General features: G+C 48.7%; 1 protein-coding gene across 2 annotated transcripts; it reads left to right on the top strand.

Moving 5' to 3' along the window:
* Nucleotides 1-2,060: 2,060 nt before the first annotated feature.
* On the top strand, nucleotides 2,061-10,805 carry C8H2orf72 (chromosome 8 C2orf72 homolog). Of its 2 annotated transcripts, none has more exons than XM_038340018.1 (3): nucleotides 2,061-2,774; nucleotides 5,079-5,192; nucleotides 8,099-10,805. In XM_038340018.1, the coding sequence occupies exons 1-3, from the start codon at nucleotides 2,132-2,134 to the stop codon at nucleotides 8,236-8,238; spliced, it is 897 nt and encodes a 298-aa protein (XP_038195946.1). In that variant the 5' UTR covers nucleotides 2,061-2,131; the 3' UTR covers nucleotides 8,239-10,805. The 2 variants fall into 2 exon arrangements, with proteins under 2 accessions (XP_038195946.1, XP_038195945.1); XM_038340017.1 differs by having other exon boundaries at nucleotides 2,064-2,774; nucleotides 5,076-5,192.
* The last annotated feature ends 4,156 nt before the right edge of the window (nucleotides 10,806-14,961 follow it).

The following is a 14,961-nucleotide window of genomic DNA, read 5'->3' as shown; positions in this document are numbered from 1 at the left end:
TATGTCGCCTTCCTCCAAATACTGGCTAAAACCACTACTAGACTCTTAAGGAAGGAAGGGCGCATATTTTGGGCACCTTGGACTGCTCTATACATACAGTAGGTATCCAAGAAAGATTCATTTTATGGACATGAAAACCCCTCCATGCTGTTGGAACATAGTTATAAAGGGTAGGGAACGAGGTATTTCAAAGAGAGGATTGAGGTTATATGATGAATTAAAATTATATGGGCATTGACACCAACAGCCTTTGGGGCGATTACTATGTAGTGAAATGAAGGGGAATAAAGATGATAGATATAAGCCACAGATGCCTTTTGAGTTTAAATTGACATTAAATAGCATGTAAAAGTCATTTGCACCGGTTCCTCTCCTGTGTACAATAATAACCATGTTAGCCTGGTGTGACTGTATTTGCACAGGGTGGGAAAAATAGTTCACAGGACATTCCTTTGGACAAAGCTGCAACAGTCCATGAAAATCATAGAAAATATGTTCCTGCTTCTAACCTGGTTTTCAGACAGATGGGCACACAGACATAGATACATACACACATGCACACCTACACATACACACCCCAATACCACAGCATGCCAGCATCCCACATCGAACTCTGAATCAAGGTTCTCAATCTTTCTAATACTGCTACTCTTCAGTGCAGTTCCTCATGTTGTGGTGACCTCCAACCATAAAATTATTTTCATTATTACTTAATTACTTTAATGTTGCTACTGTTATGAATCATGATGTAAATATCTGTGGTTTCCGATGGACTTAGGCGACCCCCGTGAAAGGGTTGTTCATCCCCCATGGGTTGAGAACCACTGCCTTATATTCTGGTCCATAGGGAACAACAGTCCCACAACTACAGCAGGCAGTACCCAGAAGTCAACAAGTATTTGTGGAAATAGTGGCCTTGATCCATTTGAAGGGAGTGTCGGTGGTTGAAAACAAGATCACGGTAGAGGAGCTATGCCCTAGGTGATGGTTAATTCTAACTGCCAACACGATTTAGAATCACCTAGGAAGAAAGTCTCAGTGCAGAACTGTCGAGGTCAGGTTGGCCTGTGAGCAAGTCTGGGGGTGGCAGGGATCATCTCAGCTGACTGAATTGATGCAGTAAGACCCAGCCTGAAAGTGGGTGACACTATCCCTTGCTGTGCTTGTACAAAAGGAGAGTTTATGGCTCTCCACTCTTGACTGTGGGTGTGATGGTGGTCAGCAGTCTGGAGCTCCTACCTCTGTCACTTCCCTGCAGTGATGGGCTGCGACCAGGAACCATGGACTAAAATAAGCCCTTTCTTTCCTTCCCTAAGTTGTTTGTGGTAAGGGTATTTTTATCACAGCAACAGAAATGAAAACTAGGACACCATGCTTCGCTTCCCTTGCCCGTTCTCACTCACTCTTCTGCTCCATCTCGGTTCCAAAGCCTACACCACTGGAAAAGTAGCCCCTACTCTCAAGCCCCGTAGGACTCCTCTATATTAAACATTAGCTCCAGAAGCTAGGAACGGTGGCACAGGTTTATAATTCCAAATTGAGACTAAGGGATCTCCAGATTCTCGGATAGGATGGTGAGATCTTGTCTTGGGGCGGGGGGGGGGGTGGACGGGGGAGAGTACGGCGGTGGGGGAAGGAGAGAAAAGAAAGGAATAAATCTATACATCTGAGACTGTAAAGATGGTTCCACAATCCAGAGCACTTAACTGTTTCTGCAGAGGACCTGGGTTGAATTCCCAGAACATATTCACAACTCCGCTGGTGCCAGTGCTCGTACACGCAAGCAAAACACTCATACACATAAAATCAAATAAATAAATAAGTCTTTTTGAAAAATAAATAAATCTGCTCCGGGGTTCAAAACCATCTTATCGTGAGCGGGTACGTTTGTGAATACGTTAACGTCCACTCACCCTCAACCCCACAAGAGCCCGCACCTACTAAGTGCTCAGGAAGTGTGCACTGGGTGTCTGAATGAACGAATGAATGAATGAATGATATTCAGCGTACTGGGACAGAAGCGCACAGGACGCAGCCAGTGAGCCAGGGGGTCGGGGAGGCTCGGCCCTCGAGGGCGTGTCCGGAGAGGAGGCTGCGGAGCTCCGGCCCCGCGCAAGACGCGGAGGCCAGCATGGAGAGCGAGCTGGAGCCGCTGGCCCAGCAGCCGGCGAGCCCGGCCGAGCCGCCCTTCCAGGCGCTGTTGGAGGCTGCGGGCGGCCGCGGGCAGGTGCTGCTGGTGGGGGAACTGTGGGAGCGCGAGCAGAGCCGTGCGCTGCTGCGAGACTTCTCCCGCGCTGTGTTCCCTCCGGAGCCAGAGCCAGAGCCAGCGTCGGGCAAGTCGGGGAAGCCCGGTAAGCCGGGCCACGACACAGAGGCCGAGAGCTCGGCCACCGTGGCGGCCATCGGGCCGCATCGGGCTCCGGGGGCAAAGGCAGCGCGCTCTATCCGCTCTCCGCTGGTCTTCGTGCTGTGCCGATCTTCGTCGCTGGCCGCCCGGGATCCGCGGCGCCTCCTGCGGGAGATGCTGCGGGATGTGCGCGGCCGGCGACCGGAGGGCGCAGCTCTGGTCGGAGTCCTGGTGGCAGACGCGGGAGCGGTGGACGCGGTGGTGTCGGGACTGCAGCTGCTGGAGACGCTGCTGCGCTCGGTGTTCGGCCGCCAGGTCGGGGGCCCGGTGCAAGCTGCAGCCTTCCGTCCCGGCTCCCCGGCCTCCAGCCTGGCGGTCCAGGAGGCGGCCTGCAGGGCCCTGCAAGCTGCCGGGCCAGGTCGACCAGGTGAGACTGCGCGGGATCGGGTTGGGTACCGGTGAAGGCGTCTAGGGGAAGACTTCAGTTCCTTTAGTCCGGTTGAACCCCGTTAGGCCACCCAACTCTGTTGTGCACCATGGTAAACGGAGACCCGGAGCAGAGAAGTCCCTAGCACAAGGCCTTTGAGCCTAAGGTGACCTGACTCTGGAAAGGAGTTGAGTCGATCCAGACTGCCAGTGAAATGGGGGACAAGGAGCCTAGGGTTCAGCTGGTCAGTAAGTGGATAGAGTTGAACTGTTTTGAACAAAATGTACAAGTTGTAGGAGACTGAGGATAGCGGAAGAAGATGGAAACGTTTCGGGGTGCAAAAGTTTGGGTGGTGTGCGTGGGGGATGGTGAAGAACTGAGACGGGCTGGAGGGGGTGACTGGAGCTTTAGGGCGCGGTGCAGGCATGTTTGTCGCAGGAGTTGGGGGAGAGCGTGAGCAGCGCCGAGAGTCTCGGTGTGGAAGGGCGGAAGGCGGACACAGTTCCTGGCAGAGGCACGAAATAGGTGCCAGGAACCTGGTGTTGCTAAGCAAGCGCAAGGGACAGAGACCATGGTGACCTCAGTGATTCCTGACTTCCCGCCTACGCTGATCACTGCTGCCAGGCGTGGCGGGGTCACCTTTTTCTTTCACACACGCTTAAAGCGTAGAAAGGAGTGGGAGCTTCTCCCAGCCGGGGACTCTTCCATTACTGCCGGGTCAGGTGTCCCAGGGCAGCAGGTTTTGCAGGAACTCTGCAGTATAGTGGGATTAAAATGTGGGCCTTCAGTGGAGCTGGGGCAGACACTGGGAGATCTTTGCACTGCTCACCTCCCTTCCGTTTGACTCTTTACTAAGCTTCCCAGTTAATAAGTGACTGTGTGGGGGTGTTCCAGGGCATCTGCTATTGGCCATTAGCCAGCCACTGGGAGACGTCAGACCTATCTCAGCGGGGAGACACTATCTGATGTTCCAAACGTCACACTTGCGCCTGCCAGCCTGGCAAATGTATTTCTGTCATTGGAGGCTGCCCTAGCTTCTGGTCAACTTGCCTTCTCTGGAGGATGAACAACCTCCAGCATCCTGAAAAATGAGGGAAATAAATTCCCCGTGTGTGCTCCTGTTCTGATCATATCTAGCCAGCCGATTCCTTACTTGGCCTTGAGGGAAAGAAGGAAATTCACACAAATTCTTCCTAGACTAATGAGCTGGCACCTAGAAAACTCTAAACCTTCCTTCTCTTAGCTCTCGGTTCCCCCAGGAACGCTTAACTCTGGCCATGGTTTTGTGCACCTGACTGTGACCCAGCCCAGAGAACCCTCTCTTCTCTTCCTTCTATAGCTCGCCCCACCCTTCCATTCAAACGGGGGAGCCTTCTGAAAAGCCTGCACTCCCTCCTGCTCGCAAACTCAGTAGTGAAATTTCAGAACCTTTGATCTTTGGCTCTCTCAGCAATGACCAAATGGTTTCTTCACTGCTCTCTTGTGATTTTAACAACCCTAGGATTCCCATTTCCTAACTCCCTGCCTGGCATCCAAAATGGATGACTTAATCCTTGCTTTGAAATAAACACTGACACTCCGGAAAATGGCACCTTAGCAGATGTATCATCTTCTGCTATGTCCAACTCTTGCCAACTTTTATAATAACACAATGAGAAAACAAAAACTTCAAGGCCATGAGTTAATTATAACTCCTTGTGCATCCATTTCCTTGCAGGTTTTTATAACAGTTTATGGAAGTCAGGCATGGTAACCCACGCCCTTAATCCTAGCACCTATAGGCAGAGGCAGACAGATCTCTGTGAGTTTGAGTGTCTAAATAGTGAGTGTCAGGCCAGCTGGAGCTAAGAAATGGGACCCTGTCATTTAAAAAAAATTAATCTATTAGTGTTCTGAAATAGTTTGAAACAAGGCACAATGATGCATACCCGTAATCCCAGCATTTGGGAGGTCGAGGCAGGAGGATGGAAAGTTCAAGGACAAACTAGACTACATAGTGAGATCCTGTCATGGATGAATAAACAAATGAAGAATTGGGGTAAGAAAAGAAGGCAGGGTTTGAACTAAAACTGAGAAAGAAATGACTGTTCTCTGAGAGGTTTCTTCAGTGGTATGTGATTGTGATCGATTTCATGTCATTTTGTTGCTATGGTTTCCCCAGCATGTGCACATATCACAGAAATCTGTGAGGCTGAAGTGAGATAACCAGACAGATGAAAGCAGGGCAGTACAAAGTCAAGTCTCTTGGTTTTGGAGCAGGCACTAGCTGACCTCTGTCTTGGGGATTTGAACTCTTTCTAGCAGAAGGTGCCTGGGAAAGACCGGGCCTCCCTGGCCTACTGACTTGCTTTTCCTGGGGTCCTCGGAACCAGAGGAAGAACCAAGGATATGCCACCTCCTCCCAAGGCCCAGCTCAAGGTAAGTACATTGGCTGCCTGGATCCTGAGTGAATATAGGGCCCTTAAGGACACACTTCCTCCGTGCTAAGAATGACAGGAGCATTCTGGTGCCTGTCCCTCCAAGCAGGGCTCAGGCAGAGTTCCTGCCCTAAGAGTCCTCCAACCTGGTGAAGGCAGGAAGAGAATTATAGGACAGGAATTCCATATGCATAGTGGGGGATGCGGGGGCAGGCCAGTGTCCCCCGAAGAACATGAGTGTTAAGGAGCTAGTGGCATTTCAGCTGAGATACAGGGCTTCCTGTATGCAGACATAGGAAGATGCAGAGAGCACCCTGAGCAACGGTTGATAGCAGATATCATATTCAGAAAAGGAAGCCCCCTCAAGGGTGCTCAGGGCTGAGGTGCAGAGGGCAAGGGAAGGCCTTGAAGTGGAGAGCTGAACCACACGGGGGCCAGGATGCCCTTCAGGGGCACAGGGTCTTAGACACAAGCATAAAGATGTCAGCCTGTGGAAACACAGAGATCAGAGGCAGATTCCAGCTAGAGGGGACCACAGCAGCCCCTACAGGGATATCGGGTGACCTCACCCACAAAGGCTGAGAGACTAGAAAGGAGGAAACTAACCTAGAGTGGTTTCCAGGGTGGGGTCATCTTGCTGGTAAATGGAGGCAAGGAAAGAGTAGGGAACCAACAGTGAGTGGTGGCAAAGAATAAGCTTTTATTGTGTCCCTTATTTAAAACTGACCATTCACGGACCCAGCAGCCTTCTTTCGTTGCCTGATAATTTGCTACAAACAGTGGCTTAAAACACACACACACACACTGGGCCAGGAGGAAGGCTCGGTGGGTGAAGGTGCTTGCCACAAAGACTGAAGACTTGAGTTTGATTCCCAGAATCTATATTGTGGAGGGAAAGAACTGACAACCCACAAGTCATCCTCTCTCTCTCTCTCTCTCTCTCTCTCTCTCTCTCTCTCTCTCTCTTTCTCTCTCTCTCTCTCTCTCTCTCTCTCTCACACACACACACACACACCACATACACACACTAAATAAGTAAATATAAAATGGCATGCATTTATTAAGTGACCAAAAATGAAAATTGAAGATGCTCAGATCTCTTATGTAAAATAATAGAGTAGCAGGTCTAGGGAGATGTCTCAGTGGTTAAATCGATTGCTAGGCAAGTATGAGGGTGGATCCCCAGAAACCCACTCAAGACCAAGAGAGTGTGCCAGCAGGCCTATAGTCCCAGCCTCAGAGGGAGGAAGAGGAAGCAGAGGAACCAAGAACAGCCAAACTAGCAAACCTGGTCAGACTTACAAGCTTGGGGTTTGCTAGATAGACCCTTCCACAATGGATAAGGTGGAAGAGCAATGGAGGAGGACTCTTGACGTCAACCCCAGGGGAGCCACCACGTGTGTGTGCATGTATGCACGTGCAGACACTCACTTGTGTACTGGCACCCACACAAATGCACCCACATACATGAAAAGACATACACACGTGCACATACACACAAGAGAAATGAGGGGGCACAGTGCGCATGTTTAGCCTATGTACATCCTCCTGTACATCTCAGTCATCTCTGGATTATATATAATCCCTAATAGAATGTGAACATTATGAGAGCACTTGTTATACTGTATTTATGTATGTGTGTTGCCTCCATGTGTGTATATGTACCATGTGTACATATATGTGTGTATATGTACCATGTGTACCATGTGTACTCAGTGCCCACTGAGGCCAAAAGAGGGTGCTAGATCCACTGAAATTGTAGTTACTGACCCATGTGAGCCACTATGTAGTTACTGACTGGGAACTGAACCCAAATCTCTGCAATAGTAGCAAGTACCTTTTACTGCTGAGTGTATGTGTGTGGGGGAGGGTGTTTAGTTTTATAGAATTTTATACAACATCTTTCATTTTAAACAAAACACCTTTGTGTGATCTAGGAGATGGACCTACAACCTCACTCTGAGCTACATGCACAACCTTTTGTTGTTGTCTTATTTGGTTTTGTTTTTAAAATATTATTTATGTACTCTTTATGTTGTTTTGTTTTTGAGACAGGGTTTCATATATTCTAGGTTGTCCTTGAACTCAATGTTTCCAAGGATGACCTTGACCTTCTGATCCTCTTCCTTCACTTCCCTCTTCCTTCAGGCAGGCACCCATCACTCCCAGTTTATGCGGTGCTAGGGCTTGAACCTGGGATTAATGTGTGCTAGGCAAGCACTCTACCCACTGAGTTGTGTCCCCAGCCCCGTTCTTAATGCAGAGCCCCAGCATACATAAAAACCCCAGATTGTTTGTCTGGTGAGTTCTCTGGATGCTGAGGATCAGTTGCAACGGTTTCACCTGCAGGTGGGGAAGCCAAGACTCAACCAGTGTAAGCTATAAGAGACTTCTATCTCTTAAAAAAAAAAAAAAAACAGCGGCGGTGGCATTAGAGTTGGTCAGTATCATCCCAGGATCTCACAGACCCCATAAGGACCTGGGACTTTTCTTTCTCTCTGCTGACCCATCATTTTACCCTTAGACTGGTACTGAGATGGTGGCAGGAGTGTGGAGATCACTCCTAAGCATGCCCTTGCATACACAGCTGAAAGTGGGCTTGCTGGGTCAAAGGGGGTGTGCCTATTCTAAAATAGTTTTAGACCTGTATTTTGCTTGGCTTTTTACATTTCCGATGTGCACATGCCATGGTGTTCTTGTGGAGGTCACAGGACAATTTGAGGGAGTTGGTTTTCTGCTTCCACCATGTGGATCCTGGGACTCAAACTCGGGTTGTCGGCGTTGGCAGCCAAAATCTTTACCTGCCGAGCCATCTGACATCCAAAAGTCCATCATGGGCCAACTTCTTCCCTTTAAGTGCTGGATATTGACTCATAAACTTGATCTTTTCATTCTCGAATGTTCCAGAACACCTCCAGGTCTCAGAGGAGGAGCTTGCACTGACAGCTATGTGTCCCAATGGAGACTGTGAAGACCGAGGGAGTGGAGCCAGAGCCCAGGATGGAGTTGTCCGCATGCCATCTGAGACCTTGGAGGACACAAGATGAAGGCCGGACCCCTGGACTGGCCCTAACCTGCACACTGGGGTCTGGACCTTCTCAGTGGGCTTCCATGTCACAGCGTTGACCTCAGCAGCTGGTGACTGACTGACTACAGAGACCCCACTTGCTTGGGGACTGCTGCTTTCACTGTTGCCAGCGAGGCAGCAAGGCCCATGGGCCAGCTCCACACTTAGTGTTTCCTAACTCTGTGAGCAAGGTGGTCCTGTCTTTCTGTGTCTTCATTTCTCGGAGCCAAGGAGACATTGTACCGCTTTGCAGACATGCCACTCTGTCTGGGGCTTCTGTTTCCCAGGAAGCTGCCAGCCCCCTGCTTTCCACCAGGGACTAGGATGCACCTCCAGGCAACATTGGAAACTTGCGTGGGGACAATTAGTGGGCATCTCACAGCCTGTAGGACGGTCCAACCCCAATAATCTATTTTCTCAGAATACCAGTTGTGACAGTTTCGAGAGATAGAAAAGCCAATCCCTTCTCCCTGTCAGTCTGTGAAGAGATCCCCTTGGCTTTCCTAAGTCCTTGGTCCCCAGAACAAGTCAAACTCAAGACCTGACTGTTGCCGTGGGGGGAGGGAGGCTATCAGGTCAGAGTCGAGATGACCTGTGTGTTGCAGGGCCAGGACCGAAAGAGCCTTGCATGCTGTGAGAAAAGGGGGCCTTGGTCTTTCCCGTGTAGACACTGATTACTGTGCCAAATCCTCTGTGGAAAAGATTCCTGGGAGCTGCCTAGAGCACCAAGGACAGGGAAAGCCAGGGTGTTGGGGTGTTCAGCTCCCCGACTTATATTAGAGTTCAGGTCCTAGCCCAAGTATTCTGGAATCTTCCCTCTAAGGCTTTGAGTCACAGAGGGTTCACGCAGAGGCAACTGGGGATTGCCTCTTGGCCTTGCCTGCCCCTGGAGAAATCAGTCTTTAGAAGGGGAAGGGCCCTACTGGTTTTCCCTGATGTGAGAAAAGCATTGTCCGAGGGGAGCAGATAGACTTACATATTCAACTGTGTTCCACTCTGCAGATACCCAACTGTGCTGTGCTTGGCGTAGCTCCCTGTGAGGAGCTACGTACCTTTGAGTCATCCTTTCAACTCTATCTGTGACAGCGCCAAGGGAGGGGACCCTCCCTGCTCTGTACCTCAGTTTCTTCTTGGTGATCCACAGCCTAATTCTGTTCCCTCTCAGTCTCATGCAAAGAGAGTGAGGTGCAGAGGGATTGGCATCTTCCTGGCATGGGGTGGAAGCAGACATCATTTTAATAATGCAAGGTTGTCCCGTGGGAAGTGGTCCAGCTAGCATATCTTATTCAAGTGTGAGCTAGAGGCTGGGGTGTAGTTCAGTTAGTTAGGGAGAGTCTAACGTGCTAGTTTGATCCCCACAGCTATATGAAGTGGAAGAGGTGCACATGCCTATAATCCTGGTTCTTGGGAAGTAGAGAGACGAGGATCTGAAATTCAAATTCCCCCTCAGTTACAATATGAACTGGAGGCCAGCCTGGGCTACATGAAACCCTGTATCAAAAAAAAGAGCAATTTTGAATTATCAGTTTGACTTGATTTTGGTTTTATTGGTTTTTTGTTTTGTTTTTCAAGACAGGATTTCTCTGTGTTACAGTCTTAGCTGTCCTGGAACTAGCTATTGTAGACCAGGTTGGCCTCAAATTCACAGAGATCTGCCTGCTTCTGCCTCCCATGCTGAGATTAATGGTGTGTGTCATCACAGCCCAGCTTGATTTTGTTTTTAAATGGGAAGACTGGTGTATCTGAAGCTGCTATATTTTTGTTACAATGTTGACCTATGCAATTCTATGTGATCATTCGGTTGGGTTCCATTATTTGAGGAAGAAAAGGAGCTTGAAATTTAAACTGGGAATTTGTGTAAGACAGAAGTTACAGAGTTAAAAAGTCTTTTGTATTTGCTACCCATGTTTGAAACTTAAAAAGGGGAACATTTAAATCAGCCGAGTTTCCTGGGTGAGGAAGGCTGTACCTTCCTCTCCATCCTTCACTTGGAGCCCCATCCCTACTGTACCTCAGGGCCTTTTGAGTTCGTCGCCTCTGCTCTAAAGGGTGATTCACACACCATTCGCATTATTTGTGGTTTGAGTTGCCTGTTGTCTTGTCACTGGTTGCAAAGGTCGTTGTACTGAGCCTGGGTTCTGTTTCCCAGCTGGTAAAGCAGGTGCAACAGACAACATCCTGCTGTCCACCTTAGTACTGTTTCCCAGCAGACAGCAGGACTTGGGGTTCACCAGGGATGGCCTTGTGCGACCCTTCTGGAGGAAAGAAGGGAGGAAGGCTGGAGACCTGGAGGAAGCCAGGGGTCCCTGGGAACCACATGTGAGGAACTGACCACCAGTTCCACTGGGTCCTGGGGTTCTAACCTGGAATGTGTTGGTAGTTCCTCTGCTTTTGACATGAGTCCTGGCTCTTTAGATCTAATAAACCAGACAGTGCCTCAGTGGTATCTGATAGAAGCAAAATGAGTCTTCCTTTTCTTCTCTAACACTGTCTTCACGGGGGTCTGGGGAGGAGGGAGTCTGATCAAATAAAATACCCCTAAAAGTCCTCCAGGCCCAGGTGATTTCTTCACAGCCGATGTCTGGAACTGGAAAATATCTGGGGAGTGGAAGCCTGATTTGTTTGTTTATTATTTATTTTTACTTTTTACTTATGGTGGCGCATACATACCACAGCACATGTATGGAGGTCAGGACGACTTGTGGGAGTCAGTTTCTTCATCGACCATGTGGACTTAGGGGATCCAACTTAAGTCATATGGTTTGGCAGCAAAATACTTTGCCCACTGAACCATCTTACAGTCCCAGAAGTAAATATTTAAAAGGAGATTCTCTTTTTAATTGAATGATAGCATGGTTTTGATATACAATAGAGGGTGCGGACGCGTATGCATATGTGTGTGTTTAAGCAGAGCTAACCCAGACCTTCGCTGGCTTTCAGGCAAATCTTTGTGAGATTTGTGTCATGGTTTATCTCCTGTTCAATTGTTTGCCTCCAAAGAGTTCCTGGCTTGTCAAAACAAATCTTCAGGAGAGCCTCTGAAGGAGCCAAATGTGGATGCCCTGGGCCTGCAATATCAGTGAGCTCCTCTTCTTCTACAAGAAGCAAGGACCAATCTTCAGCCAGACGGTAACGGCCCCTGACCACTGAAGATGCGAAGGCAATCTGTGCTTCAAAATGCCAATGACGGCTGGCCAGTGGTGGCGCACACCTTTAATCCCAGCACTCGGGAGGCAGAGGCAGGTGGATCTCTGAGTTCCAGGCCAGCCTGTGAGTTCCAGGATAGCCAGGACTACACAGAGAAACCCTCTCTCAAAAACCAAAAGCCAAAAAAAACAAAGCCAGTTACCAGGTAGGACTTGCTTCACAGGGCCAGGTAGCCTGGACTTTGTCCTGTTTGCAGGGTACACAGAGCCTGCCCTGTGAGGGGAGGAAGCTGTCTTTATTGAGGGCTGTGCCAGCACTCTGACCTGCTTTTGTGTGTTAGTGGATCAAGCATTGGGACAGAGGTGGAATTTAGGCAGGACAGCCAGTCACTTGCATAACCTTGGTGTTGGGGCAATGGGAAGTTGGTGGTACGGGACCACCAGGAATCTATGTACATCGTTATCTGCCTTCAACTTTGAACCCACGTCTTCAGCCTTACACTCACGGCTGCCACCTGAGAGAAGAGCATGGCTGCCTGTAGAATCCAGTCGCAGGTAGGTTCAGAGTCACAGGAAGTAAACGGGTGAGACTGGGAGAAGAGAACAGGGTGTGTTTGGGGGGTCACATCCAGGTGGGTGTGGCTTTGGTAAGACTGAGAACCCTATCTACCTTCTTCCCTGGGATCTCCAGCCATGACTCCTACCCAAAATACTTAGCAGGGCTTGGAACACCCTGCTTAGTCCTTGTGACCAAGTCCTGGTTTTGAGATCTAGTTATAAAAACTGGGTCTAAGCCGGGCGGTGGTGGCGCATGCCTTTAATCCCAGCACTCGGGAGGCAGAGGCAGGCGGATCTCTGTGAGTTCGAGGCCAGCCTGGTCTACAAGAGCTAGTTCCAGGACAGGCTCTAAAAAAACTGCAGAGAAACCCTGTCTTGAAAAACCAAAAAAATAAAAAATAAAAAATAAATAAAAACTGGGTCTATCTCTGTCTTCATTAAGATTTTTATTGCTATGAAGAGCCACTGTGCCAACAGCAACTCTTGTAAAGAAAACATTTAACTGGAGTGGCTCGCTTCCAGTTTCAGAGATTCAGTCATTCTCATCACGATGGGGAACATGGCCCCGTGCAGTCAGATGTGCTGGAGCAGAGAGTGCTCCTAATAGTGCCACTCCCTATAAGATTGTGGGGGCCAATTATATTCAAACTAACACAGTTTCTAAGCCCCAAGTTCTTCTCTTCATCGCCAGTGGAGGAGGTCTTCATGCTGAGGGAGGCTTGCACCATTGTTCTTATTGCAGGCTAACTTCACTCTGACCTGCAGTCCCTGGGACTGCCTGCTCCAGAACCCATAGATGTGGGGGGACAGCTACTCTTAACTCCTTGGTCCCCGACAAGAGGGTGTCTCCCCTTCAGCCTACCCAGATCCAGGCAACAGGAACAGCTCCAGAAAGTAGGCAAGGCTCTGAAGGGCCACACTTGAATTAAAGGGTTTTAAGAGGAATCTATGGCAAGGTGCAAGTGAAACTTCCCATTTTCTAGTAGCCACCTTGGGGAAAAAAGGCAAAGAAAGAAGTAACGTTAATTTTAATCATGAGCAATCTTTGTTTCTTCTTCTCCTTCTCCTTCTCCTTCTTCTTTTTACAGAGTCTCACTAGGTAGAGCTCTTTCTGGCCTAAAACTCACTATATAGACCAGGCTGTCTTCAAACTCATGGAGAGTGAGTCACCTGCCTCTGCCTCCTAAATACTGGGATTAAAGGCAGAAGTCACCACGCCCAGCTGAATATACTTTAAAAACACATTTATTAAATCTTATGTGTATGTGTGTGTGTGTGCCTGAGTGTATGTAAATGCATGATGTGTGTACAGAAGCCCGTGGAGGTCAGAAGAGGCACTGAATCCCTAGGGACTGGAGTTACTGATGGTTTTAAGTTGCTGTGTGGGTGCTGAGAACTGAACCCAGCTCTCCTGCAAGTAAGTGTTCTTAGCTGATAACCCATCTTTCCAACCTTCATTTTCTTTTTTATTCTTTTCTTTTCTTTTTGGTTTTTTGAGACAGGGTTTCTCTGTGTAATAGCCCTAGCTGTCCTGGAACCAGCTCTTGTAGACCAGGCTGGCCTCGAACTCACAGAGATCCACTTGCCTCTGCCTCTCATACCGGAATTAAAGGCATGTGCCACCACTACCTGGCCCAACCTTTGTTTTCTTAAATACAGGGTCTCCTGTATCCCAGGCTGTCCTTCAGTTTGTACTTGAGGATGACCTTGAATGAACTGATCCTCCTACTTCTACCGCCCTAGTGTTGGGATTACATGTGTGGTACTACACCTGGAATCAATCGTGTATGTGTGTGTGTGTGTGTGTGAGAGAGAGAGAGAGAGAGAGAGAGAGAGAGAGAGAGAGAGAGAGAGAGAGCTAGGTTCAGTTCTCAACACACACACACACACACACACACACACACACACACACACACACACACAGAGGCCAGAGGAGGATGTGGGTATACCCTTTCTTTACCATTTTCCATCTCATTCCCTTAAGACAGGGTGTTTCATTGAACCTGGAACTCACTAGTTTTTCCCTAGGCCAGCAAACCCTAATGATCCTATCTCCTTACCTGTCCAAGGGCTAGAGTAACATGTATGTGGGGCCATGCTTGGATTTTTATGTGGGTGCTAGGGATGTGAACCCAGGTCATCGTGCTTGGGCAGCATGCTCTCTACCACTCTGTAGCCCCACACCTGACTTTAGGCAATGCTGGGGATCAAACCCAGGGCTTTGTACATGCAAGACAAGCACACTACTAACTGAACTACACCCACATCCCATATAAACTTTACTAAGAGCAAAGTTCTCTTTCAGCTGGGAATGAATGATAAAGCATTTTACATGTTTAAAGGAAAACTCTCACTACTTAGCCCAAGCTAGCCTTGAACTTGGCTGTGTAGCTCAGGCTTGTCTTGCATTCATGATGCTCCTGCCTCCTCCTTCCAAGTACTGGCATTACGAGTGTGAGTCCCCACACTGTCTCCCCGGCATTTTCCATCCTGTTTTGCCAGATCACTGAACCCTGTGAGAACTTTAGTGCTTAATTCATGGCCAGCAAAATGGTTTAGCATGTAAAACTGTCCACTGCCAAGCGTTTGTGTCTGAGGTGGATCCCAGTGACCTATATGGTAGAAAGAGAGAACCTGGGGCTAGAGAGATGGCTGAGCAGTTAAGAGCACTTGCTACTCTCGTAGAAGATCCCGGTTCAAATCCCAGCACACACATGATCATTCACAACCATCCATAACTCCAGTTTCAGGGAATCCGATGCCCTCTTATGACCTCTTCTGGCACCAGACGTGTATGTGGTACACATACACACATGCATACAGACTAAACACTCAACCCTGAATTAAAATAACTATTTAACATATGCATTTATTTTCCGAGAGAGAGAGAGAGAGATCTGACTCCTGTAAGTTATCCTCTGATTTCACATGCACACCTTGGCACTGAAAACACTCAATTTCTATTTAGAGTCCATTGCATTTAGTCATAAAATATTCAC

Source organism: Arvicola amphibius, chromosome 8 (assembly GCF_903992535.2).
Source record: "Arvicola amphibius chromosome 8, mArvAmp1.2, whole genome shotgun sequence".
In the NCBI taxonomy this organism is placed as follows: domain Eukaryota; kingdom Metazoa; phylum Chordata; class Mammalia; order Rodentia; family Cricetidae; genus Arvicola; species Arvicola amphibius.
Note: the sequence above shows the minus strand (reverse complement) of the source record. Positions and strands in the feature narration are given on the sequence as shown.